This window comes from Parus major, chromosome 5, assembly GCF_001522545.3.
Source record: "Parus major isolate Abel chromosome 5, Parus_major1.1, whole genome shotgun sequence".
Taxonomy (NCBI): domain Eukaryota; kingdom Metazoa; phylum Chordata; class Aves; order Passeriformes; family Paridae; genus Parus; species Parus major.
In genome coordinates, this window is record NC_031774.1 from 53,970,113 (window position 1) to 53,993,168 (window position 23,056).

Here is a 23,056-nt window from a genome sequence, read left to right on the forward strand (position 1 = left end):
TCTGATGTAGCAGGTGAACCTTTCTTCACAGCATGAAGCAGTCCCTGTGGGCTCACTGGTGCTGTCTCTGCAGGAGGAAAAGGTGGAAAGACCCACACAAGCAATCCACCCCCCAGATCTACTCTGAACTGAGAAGTGCTCTTTGCTGTGTGTCTCACTTGTGCCAGTGCTGAGATCCTTCCTTTGCCTGAGTGGTGCAGTCAGATACTGTCTGACAAAAAATGGATTATGTGCTTGAATTATCAGACAAGAAACAGTCACTTTATCTGATGAGATATTTTAACAATATGGAATGTTTCGTGATGCCCTCACTCAGCCATGAAGCTGCTTTTCTGTTTATCCAAAGAAGTCAGCATTTGTAGTTTTCCCATGTGGATACATTGCTTGGTACCAGCTCCCTAACCCCTTCAGTAATCTATCACAGAGTATTTTAGTTTGGAAAGCAGCTCTGGAGATTATCTAGGTACATTTTAAAATCAGATCAGGCTGCACAAGTCTTTGTCATTTCTAAAGCTTTTGTTTCAGAGTGTGTTGGAACAAAGAAACTCCAAGGATTTTCATTAAGAGAAGATGCATAATGACGTAGTAATTTAGAACAGCATGCAACTTCAGTAAGGCAGAGGAACTGCAGCTGTTGTGTCAGACCCTGATAATCCCTGGCCCCTGCATCTATGGCACTGGGTTCCAATGGGTTCACAGAATTGTAGAATATCCTGAATTGGAAGGGACCTACAAGAATCATCAAGTCCAAGTCCTCACTCTGCACAGGACACCTAAGAATCACATCACATACCTGAGAGCATTGTCCAAATGCTTCTTGAACTCCCTCAAGGTTGGCATTGTGACCACTTCCCTGGGGTGCCTGTCCCAGTGCCCAACCACCCTCTGGGTGAAGAAACTTTTTCTAACATCTGGTCTAAGTCTTCTCTGACTCGGCTTCAGGACATCCCTCAGGTCCTGTCACTGTCACCAGAGAGAAGACACCAGTGCCTGCTTCCTTGATTCCCTCATTGACATGAGGAAATTGTAAACCATGATGAGATCTCCCCACAGTCTCCAGCCTGAAAAGACCAAGTGACCTCAGACACTCCTCATATCCTCCCCTCCAGAGCTTTCACCATCCTCTTGGCCCTTCTTTGGCTGTTCTCTAATAGCTTGATGTCTCTTTTATATTGTGGCTCCTAAAACTGCACACAGGACTTGAGGTGAGGTCACACCAGCTCAGCGCACAGCAGGACAATCCCCTCCCTTGACACTCACTTTTCATCAGAGGAAAATTGTCAGAGAAGTTTAAATTCATCAAGGTAAGTGGCTAACTTACATCCATGTCAATCAGTTCAGAAGCCTGTACCTCCTGTTCCTTCTAAATTCACTGCTATTCATTGAAGTTTGCTTTCAGACTATGAAAATCCTGAGGTTGGGGCAGTTTGCATGTGTGTCTTCAGAAATGAGTCACCAGTACTCTGGCTGGCAGGGGCTGTCATGAGCTGTGTTCTGCTGATGCAGAATCCTTTTAGCAATGTAAAGTTATAGATACTCAGCACTTTTCAGGTTTCTCCCTGATACCTTAGAGAATTTGATCTCTGACATACATATAAAAATAGAAATACAGAATTTTTTAATTAGCATCACCACAGAATTTCACATTTTTCCAAGAAACAATCTCCAATTTAATATTATGTGGACTACTTTTGAGGGCAAAACGATTTCACAGATAAATACCAGAGTCATTAAATAATTAAAAAATGAAATACACAATAAATATAATAAATTGAGGATATATAATTTTGGCATAATGGTTCTTTACAAAATTGTAAGAATATATAAGAATAAAATATAATATACAGAAATACCTATGGCAATTTAAAGATAATAAAAAGTATTGCAGTTATATTAATATTAATTCAATGCAGAAATGTCAACATCAATAACAATTTCAACATGTCACAGAAATACAACACCACAGATTAAATGGAATGATGCTATGAAACATTCTACAAACTCATACTCAAACTGATTCTTGATGTGTCTGTTGAATCACACAAAAAGATGGAATTGTTTAGATGAACACTGCCAGATTTGTATCATTCTTATCTTTTAAATTCTTGTTTGAAGGCACAAGGCACTACTATCAATAAGTTATTAATAACAGAAGTGGCAGCAGCAATAATGAAATTTGCCCCAGGATATCTGAGAGAGTTCCCAGCTGTGGTGAGGAAGGACTGTGCTCTCCAGACTGCTGGCCTTCCATACCACCTGTGAGTCTACCCATACCTGCTACAGGCTCCTACACAGTAAAAGTGGGGTCAATAACAAAAGGGAAGGGTTAGCTTAGTCAGAAACTAAACATGAGTTCAACAAATGTTTGCAGATGGCATAAAAGCAGTCTCTGACTCCACTTGGAAACATATACATTTTCTGTATATTTCAGTGCATTCTAGATCTGCCTGCAAAACAAGTAAAATTTACTAATTGTAAACTACCAAGCATTAGAATTGTACATTTTAAGAATTTCAGGGTAGTCCAGGATCTTGTCTAATGCAGCAGCAGTACTGTTGGTCTGTGTTATCAGGCCACTTATTTTTTCCTCTAATTCTGGAATGTGTGATGTACCTGAAGCCACATACTGGTATACGAGGAAAATGTTCAAGGCTCTTGTTGAACAACTTACTTACTCATTTTTAATATTTTCCACTGGTTAACCACAAATGTTAACAGCAGAGCACATGTATGAGAACCTGAACATGTACCTCCTCAAGAAGCAAAAATTTCAATCATAAGAATGGTACATTGTCTTCCTCAGCAGTGCTTTTTAAAATTTTGGTTTCATTTCATATGAGAAAGAGTCAGTCAAAAAAAATAAGCTTTTAAGATCCCAATTTGAGTCAATGTAAATTACTTAGTTTATTCCACATATCCTTCACAAAGCAGTATTTTCACCAATGATACTGGTGGGCAAAGTTCATTGTAGGAGACAAACAGAAATGTGAATTATTGCTCCCATAGTGTCCTCAAGGAGTTAATGGCCCATGCAGGATGTACAAGATGATGTCAGCATGTAAAAACTTGTGTCCTTCAGCTGGCATTGGGAACTTATTTGTTCCAGCAGCTATCAGCTAGGTGCCACTTTCCTGGTCTCTGCCACTAGTACAGGCCTTCTGAATGTTGGATGAATCTTTTATTTCTTTGTTTTCTTTTCTTTGGCCCCCTTCCTCTGATTCTTTTGGCGTTTCCAATTTCCTGCTGTCAGTATTGTGATCAATGGATGAATTCAGCTTGGATGAGTTCCATCTCCATCTTCTCAGGCTCCTGTAACAGTCTTCTCTGACATTTTCACTGACCAGAACATAGATGATTGGATCAGCAACACCGTTTGCAGTGCCTAAACACAGAAACACTGTAAAAACTGAATATATCTTATTTTCAAATGGACATGGGCAGTCCTGATGAAACATAAAGTATATGGCTCTTATTATGAGCACCACATGGTATGGAGCAAAGCAGATCAAGAAAATAACAATAATGGCAATAGCCACATACTTCACTTTGGCTTTCTGGCGACAAGTCAAACTGCTGCTTCTTTTTGTAGTTTGGAAAATTTTGTAGTTTGTAAAAATGAGGATTGTGAAGGGTATGGCAAATCCAAATAGGAATCTAGCAAAGCTGAAAGAAGCCAATAAAATGTTAAGGGGCACTGTCTCAAAGCAGGTTTTCATATCTGTACATTTTTGCTTATCTTCCATATAAAATACTGGAGTGTGGATTACTGCAACCACAGCAAAGAGAAAACAGACTATTATGATGGCCTTTTTCTGTCCTCTTCTCCCTCTTGATTCCAGAGAATACACCAGTGCCACGTAACGATCCAGAGAGATGCAGCACAAAAGCAGAATGCTGATGTAGATATTGCAGAAAAAGATGAATCCTGTTACTCTGCAAGCAGTGTCACTCATGGTCCACTTGTGTCCATTTTTCACATAGATAATCCAGAAAGGCAAGGTGCTTAAATACATCAGCTCACACAATGATAAACTGAAAATGTAGATGGCAACCACTTTATTCCTTTGGATTTGTACAAATGTAAGCAGAGAAGTTAAGCAATTTGCTGGAAGGCCTATAGCAAAAACAATGCTGTAAACAGCAACCAGAAGTGTCTGACTCTCTTCATAGGGAATATCTGGGCAAGTGGAGTTACAATTTTCATCTAGACAACGTTCCATTATTCTTTTTCCAGCTGGTAATTCCTGAGAATCAGAAGACAAGGTGGAAAGTTAGCATTGCATCACTTAAAAATGTGTCAGTAAAGATTATGGTCTCATAGGTGCCAATTTGACATGTCAGTGGAGCAAGTGGGATGGGGGATGTTTGAAAACTGCCTCCTCAGACATGAACTGAGAAAGACAGGTCATGTGCCTGCACCTCTGAGAGTTGGACTGGATTCTGGTGGCTGTGTGGAAGCTCTCTCAAGGGGGATCTGAAGTTCTGTCCCTGGACAGAAAAATAATCCATTTCCTTTTTGTCAGTTCCCATTCTAAAATCATACCATAAATGCTAAAACCATCATCATTCCTCATGCCATGTATCACATGCATCCAAAATCTCACATGGGGATCAGCCTACAAAAGTAAGGCAGATGAATATGAAGTTGTAGAGAAGCTTAGACATATTTGAAAAAAAAATAAAAATGCTGGGTTCAGTATTGTCTCATCTTTGGAATGACTGGAGAAAAGAATCCTCACTGCTGTGTGGAGAAGATGGGACAGTACCCAGACCAGTGACAGGGCCAGAGGGAATGGCCTGAAGTGGTGTCAGGGGAGGTTTAGGTTGCATCAACAGCTCAGTGTATTTTTGTCAGCACTCCTAGACTTCTTGCCCTGTGAGAGTCACTGCATGAAAACAACCACAGTTATCAAGTGCACGTTTCTCATCTTCAAGATGTGCAAAACATCTCATCTTCCAGAACAGAGAGATCATGAAGCACCTGAGCATAAATCACTGGAAGATGGGGTAATCTGCTAAGATTTGCTGCATACCTGCTCTGTATTTATACTATGCCATTTCTAATGTTCTTGTGTTATGTGCACACTGTTAGACAATTAGGTAATTATGTTTCATACTCCTAAAATGCAGTGGCTCCTGCTGCTCATTTGGGCCAGTTGAATTAATCTTGTCTCAAAAAAAATCTTTTCAGTAACACTGAAGTGGAAAAAAGGGAAGTGAAAACAAGCAGGAAAGCAAAAGGCTTTACTTTGTCTATTTTTTTGTTACTTGTTACATAAACTGCTCATGTAAAACTGTTTAAATTTCCAAAGAAGAAGTTTGAGTGATAAAAAAATAACCACTATTAGAAAAAGTAAAAAAATTACAGATATGGCTACAAGGAAGAGAAGGATAAGTCAAAAAAAAGCACAATAATTGGACAGAGACTGGTTGAAAGTCTTTGGAATAACTCACCTGAGATACACAGGGACAGAAGAAAAAAAAAGGACACAGTGAAATCCATTATATGAGTACAATTACATGAGCAAAGCATTAATTCATGTATTTTTTATTTTCCAATATTTTTCTCATTATCCATCTCTTCCAGGGATTATTGTTAGAGCTGAAAGTTTTGAGGCATTTATGTGGATATTTGGAACAGTTTAAAATAACTGCTATGGTGGTTAAAATTAAACAAACTTTCCTTTCACACTTTCCTTCCTGTCCCCAATCTCTGTAGAGGAAAAAAAAACCTGTGTGTCTTAAAGCAGAAATCAGCCTTCAGTGAAAGGGGACCTGAGTTTCTCCTGTGGGATCTTGTGTGCTTTCCTTGGTAGAACGTGGTTCTGGAAGGATTTGACACAAAGGTTCCAGCAGGATGTTGGTTGGACACTCAAATCTAACACTGAAAAACATCAGTTCCCAGATGTGACATTTATGCCACCTACAATGCTCAACACCAGCAATGTCATTCCTCCAGTGTCTGAACCTGGGCTTCTCTTTCTCATGCAGAACTTACACTGCCTGCCTGTAATTTATCAACTGATAAACTTTTTGTGCCTCTTAACTTGAAAGTAAGAAATTGCTGTGGATTATTTCCTCTGCTGTTCTTGAAAGAAGGAAAAACGTTTATGGTGTCTTTGAATAGAAACAGATCATGGCCCATTTGCCCAGCAAGTCAGCAAACTGCTTTATTTTTTTTTTTCTATTATTAATAAACAAATTAGTAGAGTAAATCACTCCTATAAGCAAATCTCAGCATAAAAAGGAGAAATAGCCATGGCTCCACTTGGTTACCCATCAGACCAAACACTTCTACTGACACACACAACACAGTGGGATTTGAAGCTATATAATTTGAAATTTGAACACAAACCTATGTATTTTCAAGCAACATAGTTTCAAATTTGAACATAATATATGAATATATAATCTTGGCACTATATAGTTTCAAAACTCTGTTTAGAAAAAAGAATGTTTTAAAGCTGTTCTGGAATCCAGCCTGAGCACAACTCTATCCCAAAAAATCTTTCTTCCACTGGTGAAGCAGGTAACCCCTCTCTTGCCTAGTGCTGGTTAAAACAAGTTATGAGGCATTTGTAGGCTGAAAGCAGCAAAACCCTGGGATTAGTTATACAGCCTTTACATTTAATTTCATATTTCAGATATGAGAAATAATGCAGATATAAGCAATCTCATAAATATATTAAAATAATGATAATGATAAATATAATTACAAAGAAGATATTTGGTAGAAGAGAGATGTTATTAATCAATTGTCTTTCAGGAGGGGAGGAGCTCAGCAATCTTTCCTGATAAGGGAAGGATACTTGATTAACCTCAAGATAACACTGTTCATAGATGTAAACTCTCAATGACTTTAGATTTTTAAATACCTAAGTGCAGGTTTTTACATAAATCCATACATCCACTTCCCCCTTTCCACAGTCTAGAAATCCCACAATAGTACAAAATGTGCTAATTTCCTAAAATGAGCAGCTGTGGTATTACTAAGGGGAGCTGTCATAATTCAGGTTTGAAAAAGGTCCAGTGTTAAAAAGTGATCCTCCCTAATCTGGGTGCCCTAGAGCCATGTTACCTGGAGAGGGACTGCACAGGAGAGAAGAATGTCTGGTGGGTGGGAAAGAAATATGTTGACAAAAGATCCTGATACTGGGTTTAAGACCCATATATAAACATATATAAAAGCAGGTAAAACTGCTTAAATGTCATACATTGTAGGCAGGGGAAGTTCATAGGTTAAAAATAGACCCCAAAATCCACCCATACCAGGGGACATTTTTTTTTTTCTCTGGTCTCATGATTTAAAGGCTATGAGTCAGGATTTTGGGACCTAGCAAAGTTTCTCTGCCCATCTTGAGATCATCTGAGTGCAGCTATTTCAGGCCAGATTTACTCCCCAGTACCTACCAGCTTGTGTGGAAAAGATCCCAGAGCCAGAGGAATAGCTCCATGGCCAGGAGAAGCATCAGGAAGCCCAGAAAGGCTGTCATAAATTTGAGGCTAAATTATAAAGCCTGTCAAGTCAAAAGACTAAGGAAAGTGTAGGTGCTGGAGCAGCAGCAGTGAAAGTGAGCAACTGAGAGTGGCTCTGCTAAACATCCTCTTCACACCTGAAACCATCAGGCACTCGAGCTCCATGACTCCCTAAAGCTATTGCAGCTTAACTGGTGGCTTTGACATTAGGGATTAATTGTATATAGCTTTTTTTTAAAGAAGTGGCTCATTTGGAAACCCAACTGACCAAACTTTCCTACTAGTGTGTGCTGGAGCTACGAAGTTTCAGAAGAAGAGGATGAGAGTGGTGATTCCTATTCCTCTTGCCTGCATCAGGGTGCTCAAGGATGCTGAAGCACAACCAAGTGTCAGCAGATTTGGCACTAAGGGCTTTCAAGTGGATGGATACTGCTCTGGATTCCCAAAAGAGCATGCTGGGATGTTGGAGAACAGGCTGGGATATCAGGGAACAGCCTGCTTTAACAAGGCGAGGATGTCTGGCTATGCTGGCACACTGTTAGAGGTGTTTCCCATGTCTTGGTTTGTTTTTATTAATGCTCAAGGGTTGTGTCTGACCACAGTGTGGTCCTGTGTGCTGTTGGCCTGTCACTACTGAGCCCTGCCCAGGCTCTGTCCTTCACCACTGACCTGGTCACCTCCTGCAGCCTGTCATCACCTGCTCTGTCTCTCCCTGAATGTATTTCCACAGTTCATTCCTGCCTTTCACCATCCTCCTGCTGCTTTTCCTCCCTCTGCCCCAAGGCAGTGGTTTTCCAACCACTGCTGTCCCAGAAGATTCACAAATGGTAAATCATACCTCTTCTGTTGCTCAAGCTTCTGGAAGTCAGAGGATGCTGGATCAGAAGCAAGTGTCCTGTTCCACCAGGCAATGACACTTGCAGAGAATATTTATTCATAAACAAACACATCTGATAAAACTCCCAAATTCACAAGCTTCTCCTCTTCCTGCACTGACACCTTCACTGCAGTCACTTCAGTCACTACAGTCACAGGGATCACAGGCTCTTTCAGCCCTCTTAAATCCCCCAGTCACAGCATGTCTTAACTGTGCTGCTAAGAGTGAGCACAGATAGGATGGCTTCTCCTTGTCAGGAGTAAGAAAATGCAAAGACAGTGTTGACTTTGACCTTGTGACAGTAGATTATCTCTCCCTGATAGGGGTCTTGGCCCTGCCCTTGTGGGTCTGTGTGGAAACTGCTGTGGTGGCATCATCAGTACTAAAGATGTTACTGGGGAAAAACAGAGCAAAGAATTGCCCAGAATAATTTCATGATCTGCCTTGGGCTCACTGGCATACTGGCTGTTACTGTCTAGCTAGTTTCATCTGAAATTGTTTTATTTTTGTCTAAACTGGATGTCTCTCAGCAAGTAGGATTTGTGAAACCTTGTGAAAACCACAGTGCCTTCTTTAAACAATCCTATTTTTAACAGTGCCTGCAAGTGGTATTTAACAGTGTTCTGAACTTAGACACAAATATTTCCTCCTTCTCCATTTACCATGAAACACAATTTCTTTGTTCCTTTTTGTCCTCTGATTTGCTCTCAACTAACTGGAGAACTTCCATTTTCCCTTTTGACATCTGGGTCACCTCCTGTAGCTACCTACTCCCATACTAGTAGCAGGGCTTTCCCCTTGAAGACTTCAGTGATACCAACAAAAACTGTGACGCTCAAAGATTCCTCTTTGCATGTACACACACCTCTGACGTCTCTGTGAGCCCACTCACTTCTGCTGAATCTGTGGTGTTTTGTCTGAATCTGCATCTCTGATCTCTTCTGGCTCTTTATACATCTACCACAATGAGCATCTCATTCTTTGTTGGCACACTTAGAGTTTACTCTGGAAGTTATTAATGTAAAAAGTCCTGTTAGTAGATATTTCCCAAAGCATCCTGACACTTGACAGCAAAATTATTTGTGTAATCCGTGCTGGAAGATCAGTGTCTTCTAAGAGGCTTGGGAAATGCAGAAACTGAAAGAGTTGTCTGCACTTTCAGGCAGAAATCTGTACAGAGAGGGTGCTCAATTCCAACTTTAAATTTCTTTAAATATATTGTCATGTGTAGAGGACTTTGAAAAACATCTCAGAAGAAAATCAGTCTTGACCATTTTGTACTAATGAGCAGAATAAGTGCTGGTGGGGTTTTTTTGTTGTTGTGTTTTTGTTTGTTTGTTTTTTTCCCCCTACAACTCTCTTCTCTACAATGAAATTACTGGAAGTTAAAGAGCTGCTGGTTTAGAGGCAGCAGCAGATCTAAGCAGGATTATGAGAAGGACAGGTTTAAAATAAACCCAGATGCTCTTTGGTCTTTGCAAAGGAGTCAACTCTGAAAATATTTTTTGGGGAAAAAAAAAAAAAAGTTAATTTAAACTCCAGTTAGCCTCCACATTCCTGAGTGCCAGAGATCAGCAGTGCTGTGTGAATAAAAGGTGGAGGAAAAGAAGGAATGTAGCGTATCCAATTAGTCTTTATAGACCAGCAGGTAAACTTGACAATTAAATGACTGTCTTGCTTTTCCAGCAGAGTAAGGAGGAGAGGAAAGGCTGGATATGAATTCTCCTGAAAAGGAACCCAGCATTCATATTTCTATTATAATTCCGTATTCATGGCTCATGCACTGCAGTGATAGCTAAAGCTAAGCTCACAGCAACCTCTATTCTGCCAAAATCCTTCAATCCTAATAATTGTCTATCCCTGACTGGAACTAAAGTTGATTTCTAAGAGAAATATATTTTTTATGGGAAAGGGAATTCATAAGGAAGACAGGTAGGAAGGACTGCATTAACTGTAATTAATTAATACAGATTCAGCAACTGCATCAATCACAAGGAGATTTAGACTACGGTGAGGCATCAACACAATCTGCACTTCTTGAGCACAAACACACGGCATGGAGAAACACGGCATGGAGAAACAATGACCAAAACAGAACAAAGAAAATGCTGCTAAATGGAAGCAATGCCTTCACTCAGAGATAGAACACTTACCTTTTTTTTTTTTTCCCCTTTTTTTGCAGAGGAGACGACGGAGTGCTCCAGCTCGTGCCGTGCTCCGAGGCTGCTCTGACAGAGCTGCAGGAAGAGCTGACAAAACCACGTGCAGTCCTAAGTGCGGTGAGCTAAAATAAGTTCTGTAGGCACAGCTTCATCAGGCTCCCCAAGCGTGGCACTTTTAGTTGGGTGGGCACAGAAAGGAGAGGCTGCCCACTGCTATCAGAGCACCTAGCAGGAGAAGTAACCTTAAGAAAAAAAATAAGTTTGCTGTCAAATTCTGTCACTTGTACAGAGGTGGCAGGCTGCTTTTGTGACTGCCAAGACTCTTGTTTGGGCTCCTGTTCTGGGTGTGCAACTGAATCACTGCCCTGGAGGGACAACCCATGAGCTGCCCGAGCCCTGTGGCTGCTCAGGGGCAGGGCACCTGCAGGAGGTGCTCATTTCTACCGTGGAGGTAATTCCCACTCTGCCTGCGACACATGAACTCACCTGAATACATGTGGATTGGCTGCGTGCTGGTAAATGGGAAACAGAGCCCGATAAAGGGAGTGGTGATAGGAGGGAGAGTCTATTTTGTTGACAGGTAGGATAGAAAAGGCTGAGAATGCTAAAGATTTGATGGTGGTTAGAGTACCTTCTAGAAGAAGAATTCAGTAACAGGAGTTCCGTAATAGATAAGAACACTGATAAGAAGGAGCATATGCTCTTTACCAAGTGCCCTAGTTTAGGCTTTGTGTGAAGGAGGAAGAAGATCCCAATGTTACATTGCCAGGCTATACCTTGTTCTGTGTGCTTTTGCTGATGCTGTGTGTCACTCAGTCAAAGTCAGTTATGACCAGATTTATGAAGTTTTAAGGCAACTTCTCAATCAACTCCTACAAATTCCACTTACAGTGAGGTGCTTATAGGACCCCACAAGGGTCTGCCAGGACTTGCAGACTGCTGAGGGTTAAGGTGGGACAGGAAGGAACTTCAAGGTGGCAACCTAAGGCAAGCAGAAAACTGAATTTACTTTTGGTATCTGTATTGAAACATTTCTTCTGAAAATTAAAGAAATGCTTGGTATGTACTTTCATTCTTGTGTAAAAAAGTTACTTTGGTTCTGCTCTGGAGAAGGTTTCTAGGGTTGGGTCTTTCTGTAAAGAGCAATTTATTCTCAGGAACCAGAAGGAATTGGGGAAAAAACGGGCTGAAGCTGGTTTCTATCTGTGGAGGAGAATAAGTGAAATTTCTGTCTTTTATCAGCTCAGCTTGACTGGACATATTGCTGAAACCAGTCTGTGCACTGCCTCAGACATGTGATTTCATGTTGTTCCTTTTCTGAGCAGAAATCAAACCCAAAGGAAAACACAATGAATGAATAATGTTTCTGAGATGACTACAGCTGATTTGTCTCTGTATTTGTCTTTCATTCACACATGTGGGATAGAAAAGAGCAGGGTGCTCTCAGACCTGAAGAGCTGGAGTTTTCACAGAGACCAGTGGGCTCCTTTGTGGCATTTGTGATGTACCAGTTCAAGGTTCCCATTTGGCTGCAATCAGCTGTGGGGTCAAATACCTGCCTGATTGTTTCCTCCCTAATGTTTGGTTTAGGATTGTCAGAGACACATTTGCATTTTCCAGCTAGATTTTATGATGAAACTTTGAAAATTGCATGGTCCTCCATAGGGAAATGAGAGATGACACATCTTGAATCTTCCAGTCAGACTTGAAAATTATTACTATTTATCTTCTTCATGCTTTTTTCAGCAGTACAGCCCCAACTGACATCACCTACAACCGTTCCCCTGAAAGATTAAGACTGATACAAGATGACATGTTGGAAGATGCTTTCAAAAAATTTTCACAAGATCTTCTGTAAATGGAGATGAACACCAAGCTAGACCTTCTGTGGGTGGCAAAACCAAACCAAACATTGCAAGTAAGTTTACTCTGTTTTCAGTGGAGATAATACAAGCAGTACAGCAATAAAATTTTTGGTATGAGCTGTATTGCACTGACATTGTACTTAGTCATTAAAAAAAGATCAGATGAAGAACCTTTTAAAGAAGTGTGCAGAAACTCCCTGGCCAAATCCAGTTGAAGTAAATGGAAATGTTTCTTTTAACCTAAATGATTTTGGATTGGGCATTTTGAGAATATTTATTTCTGCCATTTAATTTCTGGATGCTATTTAGCTAGTTGCCTTTAAGGTAGCATGTTCAAGGAAGGTAAGGTGCATAGTGATATCTTAAATGCACTTTCCATCATTTTCCTACTTTCTATTTCCAAACAATAGAGAAAAGGATCCAGCCTTGTTTTAACTCAGTTCTACATAACACAGATTTTTATTTTTTTTTAATTTTCACAGCTATGATAGAGAAACTATGAACTAACTTTCATTTAGAAACTATCGAGAGAAAAGCAGCTGTGATATTTCTCTGTCCCACTGCATATGAAAATACTCTGTGTTAATGTTATCTTCCCCTGATTGTGACCAACAAGAACCTGTAAATGGAGGAAATGTCAGATCATCTGCCTCCCCTTCCTCCACCTGCAACTGAATACAGCCCTGTGGTCATATATTGCAAAAGATTACCCAGGAAGACAATTTTGTGCAGTCATGCACCTTTTTTGTAGGTAAACAAGGTTAATTTTTCTTGAAAAATGATAGAATATGGCTTTAAATTTGCAGCATGGGAAGTGAGGAAATGAAAACAGTGTCTTGAAGTGCAGATCTTAGTAGGAAACAGCCAAATGTCTCTTCTCATGTTACCAGGCAGTGCACTGAAAGGGGACAGAGCTGCAGATTTGTCTGGGGAGTGCAGTGTATACAGGATGGCAAAAAGGACTTCCTTAATCATAAAAAAAGGCAGGAAAGTACCCAAGAGTCTCTCTAATTCAGCAGTGTCCCAGGGCTAAGAAGCACTGAATTCTGCTCTGTGCTGCTGTGGCTGAAGCACTGTATGAGTGCCCCTGCTGCACTGGTATGATACAAACTGTGCCTAGCAAAGAATATCAGTAGCTTGTGGTTCAAACTTGGGTTGTCTGTGACAGTGGCTGTGATGCTATTGCTCTGGGACAGGGACAAAAGCTGGCCAGGGTGTTTTTTTTAGTCTATATCAGGATCAACCACAGGTTGGATCCCTCAGACCAGAATCAGTTAAACTGCTAAAATCAAATCTCAGCTTCCTGCCAGCCACTTCCTACCTGCAGAGTCTTTCCCTTACACATGAGGGCATACACGTGCCACCCTGGCAGCTGAGTGGCAAAATCATTGAGCTGAGCCCTGCACAGAGCTTACATGGATTTCTGTGTGACCATGCATGCCCAATCCATAGTGTGCAGTCTGCAGGGAATGCAGAAGCCTTCCAGTCCTACTGCTGGAGATTAAAAACATGGGGCTGTCAGTTGCTAAGATTTTTGATTCAGTGGCTTTCCTACATGTGATGGGCAGGATCACTAATCAGGACTGCTGCTTAGTCAAGCTGCATAAATGCTTGCATTTCCTGTCTGTGTTGGAAGCCCTCCTGCTTTAAGTTTGCCTGTCTTTGTGAGTGCTGTGTAGAAATTTGACTGTTCTCCTTTTTCACTGGTGCAGTGATGTACTGTGTGCCTCAGGGGTGGAAATCCACTCAGTTGAATATGACTGATTATGCCCTCACCAAGGAAAGGTCTCTCACTCTGAAGAGAAAAGCTCTATTTTTGTTTGACAGTCCTACCCTGTCATATACTGGGATTATTATGGTCCCTGTTAGGAGCTCCCTGGCAGAGTGCAGCTGGTTGTCACACGGAGCTTCTGAGAGACATTTGACACCACTGACTTCTCTGGAGCAACAACTTCATCCTCTGTGTGGTAAGAGTGGAGAGGTGCCAGTCTGGACCTTAGGGTCCTTGGGACAAGGTGGGGTTGTATCTAACAGCTTCTTTGGGACACCCTGCTACCAGTGGTGTGACCAAAGCTGAGACGGTGAGTGTGCTGCTGCAGCTCAGGGAATTTGGCTCTAAACTTTGAATTTAGTCTCTGAACTTGTGTGTTCCCAAGCATCCCAGCCTATCCACTTTGTCCTTTCATTCAGCCCCAGCTGTCAGAATAAAAGTAAACTGAAAATGTAATGAGTTAGCAGGCACCCATCAGTACCTGCCACGCTGTGCCACAGGCTCAGCTCTGCCGCTCACGCCACACGTGCTGCCTTGTGACAGGTATGTCTGGCTTTCTTTTCTTATGAAAACCCTTCCTTTTACTAAGAAACTCTAACACCCACAGGGGTGGAAAGGTTACAGTTGTTAGTGCATGGGGAGGAAAAGGGTGCGGTTCAAAGAATACTCATTTCAAATTTTTTTTACAAACTCAAACCATCAGTAGTGCTGGGCCAAGACCTGAAATCGGTTTAACCATCACAGATCAGAGAGAAGTTCAAGCTGGTTTTGCATCTTGTGCAAACAGCTAATGTGGCTACCCAAAGCTCTGTGCTGCTGCAGGACTCTTACATTTTTGGATATTAAATCTGGGGTTAATACAAAAACTGTGTCAACCATGGAAGCAAAGTAATAAAATTCATCCTCCCATTCTGAATCCCAAGGGAGCGGAGTGGCTGAAGAAGAAAGAATTGACATACACGAAGTGCCTTGGACAAGCTTGCAGTTCAGATAAACCAAATCTCACTCAAACACTCTGCTGTAAGTCCAAATATTTTTTTTTTTTTGCTACTGTTGTTGTCCCCTTAGTCTCCTTCAGTTTGCTCTGTAGCCAGGCTGGACCCAGCTGATGCAGCAGGGATTCAAAGGGCTTTAGTGTTGACATTGCATCAGCTCCTGCTGTGCTCAGGGACCCTTGCTGCCAGCTCTCCATGGCAAGGATCCCAGCAGTCCACCTTGTAGAGCTGCACCAAACCCCCGAGGTGGGTGGCTTTAGGAAGCTGGTACCCTGCTAGGGGAGGATGTCACAGAGCTGGCAGGCACCCATTGGGTGACCCCAGCACGTCTGTGCTGGGGCTGAGCACTGAGGGGCACCTTAGAGAAAAGCTGCAGACAGGAAAGCAGGAAATGTTTTGCAGAACAGAGATAACATAGAAAATAATGCTCTGTAAATGGTTTGATTTACTGATTTACATGTACAGGGGCTGCCATGTAAGCACACAGGAAAAGGAAATGGAACGGAGGAGGAGGGGGAGGAAAAAGGCAAGAGGACAACAAAAAAGCTGGCTGGTTTCATTGGGAGCAGTACTTTATGGGCTGGGTGTTCTCCTGAGCGTGGTGTGTTGTTGAGGTCTGCAGTCACACATGGACACTCAGGACTGTGAACCCTTTAGTTGAAAAGGATGTCTCTCTTTATCAAAATGTGCAACTTGCATCATCTTGGGGTCCTTCTGCACTGAGAATTCCCTGATGTATACAGCTGGAATCACCCTGGGCACACCAGACCTGATCTAGAGCAAACCAGGTCTTGAGCCACTGATCTGAACTTCAGCTGTGTGATGGAGTAGTCACAGAGGGTAGAGTTGTGAGCCCTGTGCTCTGTTGCTCAGACTTTCTCAAAAAAGGGAAGACTTCAGAGGTCTCTGTGACTTCCTTTGGGGTGAACCCTCCCTTGACACGAGCCTCAGCAAGCAGTGGGATGCACGCTCCTGCCAGCAGCAGGTCTCTCTGCAGAAATGCTGTGCACAAGTGATTTTTTGTGAGCCTTTGCCAGACTTTTTGTGGCCGACCTGTCTGCACCTCAGTGGGGGAGCTGACAGACCTGGACAAGCTCTATTTTACAGTTACTTGTTTCTTCATTTGATCCATTTCCTTTATGTCATTGACCTCCAGTGGGGAAACTGAGGCTCATATGTGGTTGGTGAGCTGGATGATGATTCCATTTTGCAGTGGCCAGGCCATGGAACCATCTCCTGCAGCTGGATGGTTACCTCTGATGTCGTTTTTGAGGAATCTCCTCTGAGTCTTTGGGAGTGCTGGTGGCTGTGAAAGACCCCTTCCAGTCTCTGCTGGAATCATTTAGGTTGGAAAAGACCTCTAGAATCATCCAGTCCAACTGTTAACCCAGCTCTGCCAAGTTTACCACCAAACTATGTCCCTAAGTTCCACAAGCACACATTTTTTGAGCACTTTCAGTGATGAGTTCAAAAAATGTACTGTTATAAGCAACTCAGTGTTTTGAAGAAAATAAATTACCTGGTGAAACTATTATATTAAGCCTCAAACTAAAGTGAAAGATTTAGTGGGGCACGTATTTGGAGATATTTGCTTTGCTTTTTCTCAGATAAATTCCCTGATACAGTCTGAAAAAAAATGTATGGTCTTCTGTGAGATTTCTAGATTTGTATACACCCCAAGGAGAAAGAAAACTCAAGCTTTCCCCCCTCTTTTCCCACCAGTTTTTCAGATCCTCTTACTCCATCATAATAATGGAACAGACAAAAAAAAAACTACTGGAAATCACCCTTGAAAACACTGACTTTTGAGCTCTGGCACATTTTTCCCAGCATAAATGCATCTTGCTATAAATTGGTCTTCCTATAGGCACCTGGGATTTTGTTCTGTGTTCAGCAGTTTGCTTTCACTTAAACAATGAATTTACAGCCTAATTTTCCAGGCATGATTTCTATGCCCTCCTTGGTGCTGGGAATGTACTTTTTGAAGGTTCATTTGTGAAGCAACCATATTAATTGGAAAGATTCTTCAGCATTAAAAAGCATCCCTTCCATCATCTTTTCTCTTGACACTAGCAGCTTCAATCATTTTGTAAATCAAATTACTCGTGGAAAGACACCTTCACCTGGTGCTGGGGTGGCACAGGCACATTTTAACATGTGACACTGGGGATGGAAAGTCTGTCTGTCTGTCTGTCTGTCTATCTGTGGTGGTGAGAGTGATACCTGTGGTAACTTTTCTGGAGTGAGTTTGCAGAGTGGAAGCAGGTGGACTTTGACACCACAACTCTCTGTGTACTCCAGGCTACCCAGATGTGGGATGTTTTTGCATGAAAACTCTGCTCAGCCAAACCTGCAGGTTTCAACATTTTAAGAAATGCAAATATTTTATAATTCTCTTCCAGCTTTGGTAGTGTGTGCTGTCAAGTAATGGGAAGAAAATAGATATAGCTCAGTTCTGGACTCATCTTGTGGTCTCTTTTCATTAATCTCATCTCTCTCTTGAGTTTTAGTTTTCTTTTAGTTTTCCTTTAGTTTTTAGTTTTCTTTTTAGTTTTTCTTTAGTTTTTAGAATTTCTGTGAATTCTTTTAAATACTTCCTTTGCATATATTTTGAGATGAAGTGGCAAAAAAGATACTGTAAGAGACCCAGTTGTTATAGCAAATTTTAAAAAAGCAAACAGCCAACTATAGATATCTACATATAATGAGACATGAAAATCCCACAGTTTTCCAGAACCAAATGGCAATGCTCCCACTGACCTGACTGAATGAAAGTGTCCTGGTTTGCTGTGCCAGCATCACTGCTCAGGTCCCAGGAAAACAGGATCACTGGCTGCAGGCCAGCTACACCCTGGAGCTGCAGCTTATGGAATGCACACAGCAAATACATGGGTGAAAATAAAAGGTGTCTTGTTATGCTGCCAAGCACCAAAGAACACAGAAATGCAAGCACACCCATAAAATATATCTCCCATTCTTCTGCAGAGGCACTTTCCTGTCTGATCAGCTTGGGTGACATCCTGGCACTTCCAGGAACAGGAGGAAAGGGCTATGAGGACAGAAGAAGAAAGATAACCGAGATAGAATGCAGTGTCTTTTCTCTGCTTCGTTTCAAGACGTTTGAGATACATGCCTAGATGTCAGTGAGGGCTCTAGGCAATGACAAGCTCATGTCTTCTGCAGAGAGATGGATGTGAATGTCTGCAGGTAGCTGCAGGAACAGCCACTGGTATCCTATACCTGGTTTTGGGTGCCCTGGAGAAACCTGACATTGCTCAGCCAGGCAGTCCCTTTGCTCAGGACTTCTTTAAAGACCAGGAAAATAGGTTACTCCAAAAAGCTTTTCAGCAATATAAGGCAGAAAAACAGGAGGAGAAAGTAAAATCTGCTGTACTGTTTATAAAAAAAGATACCTTCTGGTGTTTTCTGTGATATTCTCTGATTCCCTTATAGTGTTTGTTGTAAAAAAATTAAGAACCTGTCATGGTAATCTAAGATTTGTGCCTTTTTCCCAGCAACAACATTTTCTGTTAGGACACCATCTTGTGTCTCCTGTTAGAGGGGGTCTTAGTAGAAATATCAGTGATAGAACAAAAAAAATAAATAAATCTGTTATGATGTCTGAATCCCTTTGAAAAATGGCAATAACATGCTGGTATTTGCTCTTCAAAGTATTATCCATTATTTGGAAATGAAGGAGCAACCTCTTGTAGTTAAAAGCCTTATCAAGCTCAATCACAAAATCGAATGAAAAGCTGTATTCAAATGCAACCTAATTTATAAAGTGAATTATTACTTTATTGAATAAGAAATTTAAATAGTCTAAAATGAAAAATCAGATTCTATCAGTTTTTGATCTTTCTTTGGTAACCACCAGATTACAAGTAGTCCCTAATTCTGTGTCTGCTACTGAATTTCAGTTCACTTTATTTTACCATATTTGAAGGGAGTTTGTTTATGGTATAAGTGATGGGAAATTCCAGACGGAAAGGAGGAGTTAGTACATACAGAGATGGACTCTGTGCTGTTCTTCTAAGCCTTGGTTTTCTTCTGAGAAGGAAAGAGCAAAACAACAACACCCTTTTACCAGTGCTTTTTCATCTGGTTGTGTGGGTGGTATGTTGAAATAATAGTTTGGTGGAGATTAAAGAAAAGCATGTCTGCTGTGTAGCTGCTATCAGAAGGGGGAATCCCAGCTCTTTAAAGAGTGTGCACAACTAGACGTGAGCAGTGTTATTATAGGGTTCAAAAGAAAAACCAGCCCAAACAATCCCCTTCTCACCAAAGCTCCCCTGGGTTTCCAGTGTGAGCAGTGGGCCAGGTCTGTGATTGGGAGATCTCTGCCAGCATGTGGCTGCTGAGTCTGCTGGGTTAAAGCATCTCCTGCAGAGATGGGCAGCCTTGCTCTGAAGATTCAAAGGATGGAGAGCCCACCACTCCCATGATGATTTTGGTGTTTTGTCCCAGTTATCAAAGAGCACTGATGAAATCTCTCCTTTCTTCCAGACTGGACCCAGCAGAAGACAGTGTGCTGTTGATGTAAAAGGAATACACCTGCTTTAATACATAAAGAACACACCTATTTCAACCTTCACTCCTAAAGCAAAGCAGTCTTTAGTTCCTGGTGTTTTCTTCAATGTAAATTCAAGGTACAAAAAAGGTCATAACTTTGCAGAATGGCAGACACTTACTGTGAACCCTCCCCTTTTCCAGACCACATTTAACCCACAGTCTGTTTCCTCTCCTTAGCAATCACACTTTTTGTCATCTGTGGTCCCTAGATACCTACAGATTAGTCTTCCTATGTGCCAGTGCTGAGCAGTAAAGCACCTCAGCAGTCTCACTTTAGTGCCTGGTAAAATTATGGAGACTAATCTGTGAGTTGTTGAAGAGCACTTGGAAGACAAGGTTTGTGAGGGAAAGTCCTGCTCAACCAACTTCTTTTTTTTTTTTTAATACAAGGTAGTCAGTCATAATAATAATCTTTGATCAAGGGAAACCAGTTGATATAATCATTTTGGATTCCAGTAAAACTTTTGACATTGTCTCTCACAGGATCCTTCTGGACAAAATGTCCAGCAAACAGCTAGATATATACATATCTATGATTCCATGACTCCCCAGCCAGTGTCAGGTTCCTGTGGGTTCCTATCAGGATCTGGGTTGCTCTGGAGAAAGGGCATGATGAAGAGAGGAGGGGTGGTGAGGCCTGTACCTCTCCCACTGAAAGCAGGCCAAGTATGTGGAAAATACATCTATGTTTCAGAAGGGAAGCAGTTGGGGAACTGCCTGTGGCTGGGGAACTCAGCTCTCAGAAGGAAGTCCCAGTTGCTGGTGCTGAGACTATTTTTGTCTTTTAACAGACAACTGTAATGGATCAAATGGAAAAGCAGCCCTGACAGCTGGGTCTGAAACATGTGCCTGCTGCACATGCACCCTGCCAAAGGTCATGCTCAAGGCCAGACCTGTGCTGGCACAGTTAGAAGCCTGTGGTGATAGGAACTCAAGAGCAAGTGGTGTTTTGTGAAAACGTTTGTGCAGTTAGCCTACATGCAGTCACAGTAAACTGAGAAGAGATTTCATGTGATGGATAAAGCAAATAAAAGACCAAAGAGCAGAGTGAGTCCTGAACCTCATACAGGGTGATGTTTGCTCTGGTCTTTGCAGGTTGCTATTGCAGGTGTTTCCTCTTTTCAGATTCCTTTGAAGAGTGCACACATGGGAAGTGTGCAGACAACAGAAGGCAGCAAGAGTGGCTTTCCTGGGAAGCCAAAGGTTTGCCTAGTTTGAAATCCAGCCTCCAGTGGTGTCTCAAAGCAGCTCCTGGGGAGGAGCAGTGTAATGGGGGCAGCTCCCAGTGTCCTCTCCCCACAGCTGCTGCCTCACTCCACGAGTCTGCATGTCAGGGACTGTTTCAGCAGTGGTCTTTCTACTGCTATGCATGAGCTTGGAAATTATTTCCCTACACCTCTGCCTACCTCTAACACCATATACACACTCCCGGTTCCTTTATTCCCTTTTCTCATAGTGCTGTACTGGGACCCTGTGCTGTGCCATTCATTAGTGTGTGCAATCTCTCACTTCTCCAGCTCTCACATCAATTATGGGATAACTTTTAATGCTTTACAGGACACAGCATTGTTCCCTGGTACAGCCTTGGAAAACCCTGAATCTGTCATGTCTGGGCCAAACTCATCAAAATAGTAACTCAGTTTGGCAAGTAATTCTTGTTCTTTGAAAGATGCCTATTACCATTTCCTATTCATTTCTCTTTGACTACTTACCCAGTTCATCCTGTTTACCCATTTGGAGTATTGATACACTGTGAGCACTTCTTCAAATGGAAGTGGGAGAGAGATTATGTCATCTCTTCTGGGAATGCTAATTATCCACAGTGCTTATTTAAAATATTTTTCCCTGGTAGATCTTGCTTATGAGACTCTTGATGCAACTGAGCAAAAATGTCCATCAGAAACCTTGTGTTATACGTGCACATGTTCTTACTTCTTTCTGAATACAAACAAATATCTATTTAGTACTTTTCTTTTTTAAATTTCCATCCATTTTACTACCAGTCTTTAGTGGTAATCCTGCACTATTTTTAAGCTCCTTTTGTTCTTAGTAGAATAAAAATTACTTTCTTTGCTCTGTTCTGAGGTGTTTCTATATAGTTCTAATTTTACTTACTAATTTCTCTCAGTTACTTCAATTTAAGTTAACTGGCAGCTGTTTTCCCCTTTCACAGCTGTGATTGCTTTTCAATTTCACATTGATTCCTTCACTTTGCTGCTGAACCAGGATGAGATTTTAAGTGTGATTTGTTTGCACTCTTGACTTGGAAATCCTGACTTTTTGACCATCTGATAAGCCCTTCATCAAAGGCCTGAACTTTCATTTGGGTTTTTCTACCCACATTTTGTCTAGCAGTGAATCTGGATAGTAATTTTCCTTTGAGCTAGAGAATGTACCTTTTTTAATGCTGAGTGTTTAGGGCAGACAAATAATCAGGTCACAATCGGGTCACAATGATGCCTGGCATTCAGAGGTCAACAAACTTTCTACCCAGAATTTGGTTCACCAAGGTATGTTGCAATGAACACCCTCATCATGGGTGTGACCTCATGGGTTAAAGAATTCACTCAAATGCTGTTTTTCTATTGGCTATTTACATCTCTAGCATGTGTCTCCCACGTGGAGCTCTGTGTGCATACAGAACTCTTCTGTCCACAAATTGGATGAGGGTTAAATGAATAATGGGTTTAAAGAACAATCATCCTGCCTTTTGACTCTGACTTTGTCTGGTGGTCTGTAGCAGATCATTCTGCAGATACTCTCCCTGTTCTACTGAGCATCTTGTAAATCTGACCCAGCAGCTCACAACTCCACAGTGGTGCTAAACAGAACTGCCCCCAGTCTGCCCTTCCTAATCAACAGTTTTATTTCAGTATCAGGCAGTCATCTCACTGTGCTTCCGTGACATCAGCTGCATCAAGTTCCATCACAAGTAACTTTCTGTTCCTCTCATTTCTTACTGGCCCTTCTAGCACCTATATAATTGACCACAAGTTCTCTTTTTTCATCATTCAGTGCTTTCATCATTCAGTCAGCAAGCTGCTGTCTGTGTGTGGAGTTGCATGACACACATTCTTGGCAGTATTTGCTATTGCTGCTCTAACCAGCCCTCTATGGCCCTCTCTGAAAATGTGGGCAACCCACATTTGACACTATTTTTTTTTTCAGCTTCTGATGTCACCCTTCTTCCTCAAAGACAGGAGATAAGCAAAAGCAAATCTGCTTGCCTCATACCCATTGTGCTGGCCATCTACAGATTATTCATGAGTTGTCCTGCTTTGCTTTGGTACACCAGAATTCAGTCAAATACAAATATTTTTTTGTGTGTTCAGGCTATT

The 23,056-nt window shown here is 41.6% G+C and overlaps 1 protein-coding gene and 1 long non-coding RNA gene across 2 annotated transcripts; one reads left to right on the forward strand and one right to left on the reverse strand.

Annotated features, from left to right (window-relative positions):
* Positions 1 to 1,595: 1,595 nt before the first annotated feature.
* Positions 1,596 to 10,580, reverse strand: GPR132 (G protein-coupled receptor 132). Its single transcript, XM_033515257.1, has 2 exons — positions 10,507 to 10,580; positions 1,596 to 4,244 (listed from the first exon to the last, which is right to left on the reverse strand). The coding sequence occupies exon 2, from the start codon at positions 4,218 to 4,220 to the stop codon at positions 3,117 to 3,119; it is 1,104 nt and encodes a 367-aa protein (XP_033371148.1). The 5' UTR covers positions 4,221 to 4,244; positions 10,507 to 10,580; the 3' UTR covers positions 1,596 to 3,116.
* LOC107206353 lies at positions 10,542 to 20,068 on the forward strand. Its single transcript, XR_004497929.1, has 5 exons — positions 10,542 to 10,632; positions 12,262 to 12,433; positions 14,250 to 14,347; positions 15,075 to 15,171; positions 19,653 to 20,068. It is a non-coding gene; the product is annotated as an uncharacterized LOC107206353 (long non-coding RNA).
* Positions 20,069 to 23,056: the final 2,988 nt, after the last annotated feature.

Excerpts from the sequence above, each read along its gene's own strand:
- GPR132 (XM_033515257.1), bottom strand. The coding sequence starts at position 4,220 with ATGGAACGTTGTCTAGATGAAAATTGTAACTCCACTTGCCCAGATATT.